Below are 8,924 nucleotides of genomic sequence, written 5' to 3' on the forward strand. Positions count from 1 at the left end.
ATGGCTCAAAAGTCAGATGAGAAATAACTAACGCCTCTCCTTCAAAGTAAAAATGAGTTGATAGTTTTTCCCCTATATTTAACAAAGTGTTTGACAGACAATGAGCTACTCTAATATAAGGTCTTTCACATTTTTTTCCCACTCTTATTCATATTGGATGATTATTTACGCCAAATCAACCAATTTAGTTTAAATAATTAAAAATTAAATTAAGAATACACATTATTTAATAATTATTAAATAAGAAATATTCTTATTAAAGACATATATATTATATTAATTAATTTGGTGTTATACAATACACGAGTATATTCTTACATGTCAATTAATAACTTAGAATTCGAATATCTAGGTTTGTTTTGATCTGATTTTAAATTATATTTCAGAAAAGATAGGCATATTTTTATAGGAATACTTGTGGGAGATAGAAATAAAATAAATTAAATCCTTATTTAATTCATCAAAAATAACGCAGAGTGATCTCTCATTAAAATTTCTAGTTCCTGTTGAATAACAAAAATCTCCAAATTTTCTATCAAACTTTTTATTTTCTTTTCAAAATATCAAACTTGTATACGAGTTCCCAAAATAGTACTTAACGATTCGGTAATGTCCACCACTTCAATCATAAATTCATAACACCACACACCTAACAAAAAGGACCCAATATTTACATCTTTATCTACTTCCAATCATTCCCCTTTCCAACAATCCCAAACCCAAAACAATTTGGGACTCAATCCTGTTCCCTCAATGGAACCCTAAATCAATTCTGCAAAATCCCCAAAAATCCCAATCATCAACGACAAACTGCAAATTACTCTTCAATTCACTACTCTCACTAATGCATCAACTCCAAAAAATCTGTACTTCAACACTGCTATGGATATTGTTGATTGGGTTAGGATTCAGTTTTGGGGATGCACTGAAAATGCCATTTAGGGTAAAGGATGTACTCCCTGTATTGCCACGTGAGGTTTCGTGGCCTGTACTTAATACTCTCCATAGTCCAGTTGATTTGTTGCCCACTTACATTGGATCACTTGCTCCCAATAATGGGTCAATTAGTTGGAAAGGAGCTTGCTTTTTTCAGAATGAAGCTAGGGTTGAGTTTACGGGCCGAGATGATCGCGGCATTGGCGGCGCCACTATCTATCTCTCGGTTTGTGGATTGTGAATTTAATTTATGCTCAGTTGATTTTGTTGAGTGATATTTGCATGTAATTTTTGGTCAGGTCAATGTTTAATTGATGAACGGTGTTAGGAATAGCTCTGCTTTGTGAATTTAATTTATGTCAGTTGATTTGCAGAGTACTAGTAGTATTTACTTGTAATTTTTGGTCGGGTGGATGTTTAATTGATGAATGGTGATAGGAATAGCTTAAAAAGATGATGAAGGACGAAGAACTTTGTGGTAGAACATATCTTGCTGTTTTTTTCTTTTTCTTGGGGGGATGGGGGTGGAGGTGGAGGTGGCGTGTTGGGAGTGGCGGAGCCACATGTAAGGAAGAGCAAATATTTTTGTGTATATACTATATACAAATTTTTGAATCCCCTTGAAAAAGGAACTTTTAGTGTGGTGGAAAAAGTGGTTAAAGAATACAAGATGTGACATTTTACAATTTTTTACCCTTGTTAAAATTCCTAGTCCGCTACTGGGTATTGGGAAGACTAATCATTGCATGCTTGCGAGCTGAATATATGCTTCATAATTCTGTTTTATGAATATAGTTTCTGTTCAGTTGATTTAGAGCATTATTTACTGGTAAGATACATATGGTTGTTGTATTTTATCGGTTGAAGTTATCTTGCTGGCTTGGGGGAGGCAGTGTTGTGAAGAGCGTGAAGCGAGGAAAAGCGACAAGCCCCTTTTCGCTTAAAGCGAGAAGCGAAGCGCTCGCTTTTTTGAAGTGAAGCGGAATTTTAAAAAAAATATTAAAATAAATATTGCATAGACAACCTATGTAACTGTAAACAAAAAAATGGCAACAACTGAAACGAAAAAAATTGGGCAGCATTTCGCTGCAATTTAAGACTGAAACAGTGAAAGAAAAAGAAAAAGAAGAAGAAGAAGAAGAAGAAGAAGAAGCAGAAGAAGAAGCAGAAGAAGAAGAGAATGAGAAAAAGAAGAACTGGAGGGGGAAAAAATTTTGGCAGCATTTCGCTGCTATTTTGAGACTGAAACAGTGAAAGAAAAAGAAAAAGAAAAAGAAGAAGAAGAAGAAGAAGAAGAAGGGGGAGGAGGAGGAAGAAGAAATCACATACCTGGGCTTGAACATGATGAACTTGAACTTTAAAAGTGCAGAAAATGGGAACCCTAATCGTCTGTTCTTTTCTGCTGCTCGATATGTTTTGAAAAAAGAGAGCTTTTTTAATTTTTAATCGTTGGCAGCACCTTAATATATCGAAGCGCTCGCTTCTGTCGCTTCTCACGCTTCTCGCTTTTTTGGCAGAAGCGAACACTTTATAACACCTGCTACGCTTCACAACATAGAAGCGACCAAGTTCCCGCTTCGCTTCGCTTCACGCTTTAAGCGCTGAAGCGAGCGCTTTTCACAACTCTGGGGGGAGGGGGTGTTGGAAGACCTAGAATTGCATGCTTGGAAGCTAAATTTGTACAAAATAGTCGAACTAGAAGGTCTGGAAGAGAGAAAGGTGTTAATTTTAGTGGTAAAATTGCATAATGCTTGGTGGGCAAAAAATACTAGGTCTCATGTTCAAACCCCAGTGGAGGTAAACAAACATTGTCTTCCTATCTGCTTAAGCCTTGGTGCGCAGAGTTACCCGATACCTGTGCTGGTGGAAGGTAGCAAGTACCCGGTGGAATTAGTCGAGATGTTCGCAAGCTGGCCCGGTCACCACCGTCATCCGAAAAAAAGGTTGCAGAATGCTTCATATTAGGATGATAGTCACATTGATGTAAAAAAAAGTTTGATTTATTGTTGTTAGTATTGGAAATAATATTGCATTCTTGCCATTGCTCGGGAGGAGGGTGTATAAGGAGGAGGAGGAGGAGGAAAAAATAATATCTTTGAATCAGTTGTACGCCAAGAAAGTCAGGTTCCTTCCATTTATGAAAGCTGCTTTTTTGGGGTGTCTTTCTATACACATGAGCCACTTCAGAACAAGAATAAACATGGAATGTGGCTCGCTACTTGTCAGCATTTGTATTCCCACGTAGCCGCTTAAATGTATGTGTATGCACTTCGGTCCCAAGGTTTCTAAATGCTCTAGCATTTGAAGCAAAGTTAGGATGCAAGGGCCGTTGAAGCGTGCTGTTTTGTGGATCCAGTATCATCACGTGTAGAAAACTAGATTGTTATGAACATTCAGTTATAACTTCTGTCCTCCTATTCAATTTAGATATCATCCTGTTCAATTTTAGATGTTGCCATACCTGTTCCTTCACATTGACCACTCGCCGGAAAATGCTCCTTTCTTTTAAAAAACAAGGATCTTTTCCTCCCTGAGTATGCTGTAGACCAACTATTTAATTAGAACTGCTGTACTGTCTTCTTTGTGTCAACTTCCTGTCTCCACTTTATTTTGGAACTATTGATAAAACTATCAATTTTTCCAATGATCATCACCAGCTTCCTTCACCATAATCAAAGTTCTTGCTTTACCTATTTGTTGGCACTGAACACGTATACTTTTATGGCTAGCTTTCTATAACCTAAGGGATCGTTAGGTACCAGGATGGATAGACAAGGATATCCCACCATTTTAGTACAAAATGTCGCAGGACTAATTAATTTCCATAACCAAACGTGGGATAAAATAATCCCGCATTTTATCCCAAGATTGTTATCCCTTATCCCACCAACCAAACGACCCCTAAAGGTATTAGTGGCTCACTTCACAAATGCTTTTGGATGTTCATACCAGTGACACTATCAACCTTTGCTGTCGTAGCTCTATCACAACATTCCTCCTTTTCAGTTTCAGGGAGAAGTAATGTTTCATCTTCCCACAACCAGGAAAAAACCTACTTCTGTCATAACTGCAACTAAGCCCTGCATTCTTTTTGAAGCTTACATGCATAACTTTGACCATTATCCAATCACCCGGAATTTCATAGTAGGTTCTCATTTGTGGTTGTTGATCCTGATAGGGTTGAATAGTTTTGAGCAGATCTTCATTCGAGAGTAAGTAGCTTTGTTTAAGTTCAGCATCTTTTAACCATAATTTCAGGTTGCCGAACTTATCATTAAAAAACCAATAAGTATAAGTTGTAACTGAAGGAGACCGTAGAAAGATGATGATTTGGGAGGAGGCTTATAAATGTTCGTTGATGAGTTTGGATGTTTTCTTTCTTTTTTTGGGGGGTGGGTGGGTGGTGATCAGGAGTTTGAGCACACGTGAGCTTTAGTTACTTGTATTTATGGATGGTGTTCCCTAGGTTCCTTGCTGATAGTTCATCTCTTATCAACAGAATAATGCTGGTAGATTTGCACTTTGTGGTCTTCAAGCATCTAATATTCGAGATGACATGAATGTTTCTGCACTTGACACCTAGATCTTTTTATACATAGGAACCAATGGGGTGATAACAACTAACAAGTGATAACTGATTTAACACCTTAAGAAAGAAATAAAAATAATTTGGTATCTGTATGTACTTGTTCTTGTTCTATTATGCCGTTTTTATTTAGATAAGACATCCTTGGTACCATTGTATTTCAGATTTCATTTACCTCACTTTGCAGACAGGCGCAGCACACAGCTGGACGTGTATGGATCTGTATGTATTTGCTACACCTTATAGGATAACCTGGGACTACTACTTTTCGGCCCACGATCACACATTTAAAATTGAGTCATGGGAGGAACCTGCTGAAATGGAATATGTATGCTCTCGTTTTGAGCCTTTTTTTCTGTCTAGCTCCAATGCATGTCCATACATTTACAGTTGACCTTTAAGCAACTTTTATGCAGGTCAAGCAACATGGAATCTCTGTGTTTCTCATGCCATCAGGGATGCTCGGGACCTTGCTTTCGTTGGTGGATGTACTACCCCTGTTTTCTAACACAGCATGGGGCCAGAATTCTAACCTCGCTTTTCTGAAGAAGCGCATGGGAGCAACATTCGAGAAACGCCCACATCCGCGGACAACAATTAACCCAAATGATGTTCATTCTGGTGATTTCTTAGCTCTTTCAAAGATTCGTGGACGGTGGGGTGGGTTTGAAACTCTTGAGAAGTGGGTCACTGGTGCCTTTGCTGGTCATACAGCAGTTTGTTTGAAGGATGAGTTGGGTAATCTTTGGGTTGGTGAATCTGGACATGAAAATGAAAAGGTGAGCAAAAGAGAAAATCTATGTATTTTTTCCACTAAATTACATGGAGAAACAGTAGTGGAAAATCGAAAGAACTTGATTTCCGTGTCTGATAAATAAATTTTCAGTTAATGTATGCTCTCCTTTAATTTTATGCAACTTTTCTTATGGATAGCAGTTCACCTCTGATGAGTTACTTATACCTCATTGTGCTATCCCTCTCTACCCCTGGAGGGAGGGAGGGATGACTCTCTGAGTTTTATTGTTAGCTTTTAAAGCGTGTAAAGGCATTGCATTTTAATAGCATGAATGGTAACATTCTCATATCTTTGTTTTGGTATGTTCAGTCTGCTTAATCTTGGTTAACTGATTCTCGTGGTATATCTTTGCAGGGTGAAGAAATTATTGCGGTTATCCCTTGGGATGAATGGTGGGAATTGACACTTAAGGATGATTCTAATCCACAAGTTGCTTTGTTGCCGTTACATCCTGAAGTGCGTGCGAGATTTAATAATACCGCAGCATGGGAATATGCTCGGAAAATGTCCGGGAAACCATATGGTTACCATAACATGATTTTTAGTTGGATTGACACAGTAGCTGATAATTACCCTCCACCTCTTGATGCTCACTTGGTATGTCTCCCTATCATTCCTTTTAAAAGTATAAACGATGATGAGCAAGTAGCAATGGATGTTTATGCTCTCCTAGGAACTAGGTGAATTCCCACATGTCCGTCAATCTCGACGCTAAGATTCTTAACTCACCAACGACTTATCTAACCTACACATATCCTATATGGCTATCACTCTCTAGGAAATACCTCAACTTAGTATAAAAGAAACATATTCCAGTGTTGAAATTCAGAAGGATCTATGGTTATTACTGTTCCCCTCCCCGAAGAACCATTGATAAAATAAGCTCCTCACAACAGGTGAAAAAGCAAGTCAATTAAAATGAAAATACCAGAAATTGAAGGAATATTAATTGGTCACCACTACCATTCTTCCATTTGAATAGAACTCTTGGACAACTTTAGTGTGGTTTCTCAGCAGAAGACTTTTGTTGCCAGGTGATTTCTGTCATGTCTATGTGGACAAGAGTGCAGCCAGCATATGCTGCTAACATGTGGAATGAAGCTCTGAATAAGAGACTTGGCACTGAGGTAACTGAACATGGTATATTTTCTTGTTAGAATCTTTTCGACGGAAACATGTATAACATCTTAGCTATTAGTTAATGGTAGTGATTAAGCATAGAAGGTGGCTCATTCCGCTGATTCCATTGATAAACACAGCTTATGAGTTCCCTCCTAAATACTGATTTTTTTCCTTTGGTCCTTTTAGTACGAGCAGTTCATACATATATTATAATAGTTTTTTTGAATGACAGTACTGTTTGGTCAGCTTGCATCACCTGAGGTACTCCAGAACTCTTCTGAGAACAGTATAGAGCCGTATTTTATAGATGATCTTCCTTTATACAGACATTTAGCCTTTGAGCAAGCATAAGATTAACATCATAAATTGAAGCATGCTTCAGAAAGCTTCCTTTTTAGTTCAAGTTGACTAGTTGATTGAACTTTCACTTTCAATATCATAGTATAACTGTTACATACAGAGAGTGCATTAAATATATCGCAGATTCTAAATTCTACAGAACCATATTCAAGTTTTTTATCCGTAAAGATCACTTCATATGTACAGTTGATATTTCTCCTACAGGATTTGGACTTGTATGGTATTCTTGCTGAAACTGAAAAGCGTGGGATAACATTTGATCAATTGCTGACCATCCCAGAACAAGATGAATGGGTCTACAGTGATGGGAAATCCACTACATGCGTGGCCTTCATTCTAGCAATGTACAAAGAAGCAGGAGTTTTTGGCCCTATTTCCAACTCTATTCAAGTAACGGAGTTCACTGTGGGTATCAAAGCCTTTGTCTAATCTCGTCTTGTTAGAAAAAACTTCCATTCTGTCACCCAATTAGTGATGGTAAATCGTTCTTACTGCTTGCAGATAAAAGATGCATACACGCTTAAAATTTTCGAAGATAATCAGACACGCCTTCCGAGTTGGTGCAACAGCGGAGACAATAAGGTCTCTTTCTGCCAGATTCTTGGCGAATACCAAATGGAACTGCCCCAGTACAACACATTGGAGCCATATGCCAACATGAATGAGAACTGTCCTTCTTTACCTCCAAATTATGAGAGGCCCATGCGTTGTTGAATTTGGACTAAACTTGAGTATCAGTATATCCCACGGAATCTAGTTGGGTTGCTATTGGTTAAGCATGTATCAGATTATCTACTATGTTTGTTCTTCCGTTTTCACATGAAATATCAATCTTTGTATATAGTTCATGCAAATTGTAGCTTCTCAGATGTTTAAGCCTATGATGGATATGATAGATGGGAAATAATGTAGAATAAGTTATGGACTCAACGCCTCGGAGTCTTGTTCTGATATCTGTTCGTTGTAGATAGATGTATGTGAGTTGGTGAATCTTGACTTGAATGTGGACTAAATGTTAGAGCAATGATTTCCCGGCTGTATTTTAAGTTTTAACCTTTCCAATTAAGCGTTGGACCAGCCTTGATGATGGATTTCTGTGTATTTTGTGTCAGTTGGAACAAACTTAAACTTCAATGAAGGTCAACGAGGTTAGCATATTTTCGTGGGATGCTCTAGGAATGCAAGTGTGTTAGTTTATGCAATCTGTTACATTTCCTAAAACTATAGAAGATTTAAGTTATATATACATTTTTACACTATTGATGTAGTTTAAGTTAAACTCATCTTAGAATACCTGCACGACAGTCTTGCCTTTGGTTGAGCACTTGAGATTCCATAACTCTGTTGGTTCCATAAAAGGTACCAATGGATCCTAAAGGACTGTATCCAACAACAACTCCATTGCTTCTTTTGCTGCCAACATGGACCCACTTCTACCTTTCAAATCAAGAACAGCTCAGGTCTCACAACATAACTTTTCACTCAATTTGTCTAACAGATACTACTTCTCAAGTAAGTTCTGTACTGGATTAACATACTTGATTGACAGCAGGCGGAATATTGACAGTAGCAAGAACATCAGCAAGCTTCTTGCAAGAAAAGTTGCGAACTCCAATGGACTTGGTGAGTCTAAGTTTCTGGCACTCTTCCATTGCTGCCCAAACTGACTTGAAATCCATGGGAAGAAAGTCTTCTTTTTTAATGGGATACTCATGAATTCCTGGCTTAGAACTCACTGGCCAATGTATCAGATATAAGTCGATATAATCCATCTTTACATTCCTGCACAAGTCCAACCACCAATTTAGCAGTTCACTTTCACTACTACAAAAACAATTATGTACATCTCAAACCCAAACAAGTGAGGCCGATTATATGAATTCCTACTAATCATGTCACTCCGCTTAAACAATTTTTTTTTAAAAAAGAAAAGAAAAAAAGATTTCTATATTTTCTATTAGCATATAAAATTATGAGAAGATGCTTTTTAAGACTATGTATATTCGAATTATAAGGCAAAATACCTTAAACCCTCCCTACACTTGGCACACATTATTGATTATATCCTTGAGCTATCTATGGTCTTAATTATCCCCTATACTTGGTTATTCGATAGTTGTTACC

At 37.6% G+C, this 8,924-nt stretch overlaps 2 protein-coding genes across 2 annotated transcripts; one reads left to right on the forward strand and one right to left on the reverse strand.

Annotated features, from left to right (window-relative positions):
* Positions 1 to 622: 622 nt before the first annotated feature.
* On the forward strand, positions 623 to 7,730 carry LOC107813016 (uncharacterized). Its single transcript, XM_016638216.2, has 7 exons — positions 623 to 1,162; positions 4,710 to 4,850; positions 4,939 to 5,301; positions 5,673 to 5,915; positions 6,353 to 6,445; positions 7,005 to 7,205; positions 7,302 to 7,730. Exons 1-7 carry the CDS (start codon positions 845 to 847, stop codon positions 7,512 to 7,514), a joined length of 1,572 nt encoding a protein of 523 aa, XP_016493702.1. The 5' UTR covers positions 623 to 844; the 3' UTR covers positions 7,515 to 7,730.
* Positions 7,731 to 8,080: 350 nt separating this feature from the next.
* On the reverse strand, positions 8,081 to 8,572 carry LOC107813014 (non-functional NADPH-dependent codeinone reductase 2-like). Its single transcript, XM_016638214.1, has 2 exons — positions 8,339 to 8,572; positions 8,081 to 8,233 (listed from the first exon to the last, which is right to left on the reverse strand). Exons 1-2 carry the CDS (start codon positions 8,570 to 8,572, stop codon positions 8,081 to 8,083), a joined length of 387 nt encoding a protein of 128 aa, XP_016493700.1.
* Positions 8,573 to 8,924: the final 352 nt, after the last annotated feature.

This window comes from Nicotiana tabacum, chromosome 24, assembly GCF_000715075.1.
Source record: "Nicotiana tabacum cultivar K326 chromosome 24, ASM71507v2, whole genome shotgun sequence".
NCBI classification, from domain to species: domain Eukaryota; kingdom Viridiplantae; phylum Streptophyta; class Magnoliopsida; order Solanales; family Solanaceae; genus Nicotiana; species Nicotiana tabacum.

Bases quoted from the DNA above. Each gene is read 5' to 3' on its own strand.
- LOC107813016 (XM_016638216.2), top strand. From the start codon at position 845: ATGCATCAACTCCAAAAAATCTGTACTTCAACACTGCTATGGATATTG. The intron at 4,851-4,938 runs GTATGCTCTCGT...ACTTTTATGCAG, and splicing joins AACCTGCTGAAATGGAATAT to GTCAAGCAACATGGAATCTC. The intron at 7,206-7,301 runs GTGGGTATCAAA...TACTGCTTGCAG, and splicing joins TTCAAGTAACGGAGTTCACT to ATAAAAGATGCATACACGCT.
- LOC107813014 (XM_016638214.1), bottom strand. From the start codon at position 8,572: ATGGATTATATCGACTTATATCTGATACATTGGCCAGTGAGTTCTAAG. The intron at 8,234-8,338 runs GTATGTTAATCC...TTTGAAAGGTAG, and splicing joins TTCCGCCTGCTGTCAATCAA to AAGTGGGTCCATGTTGGCAG.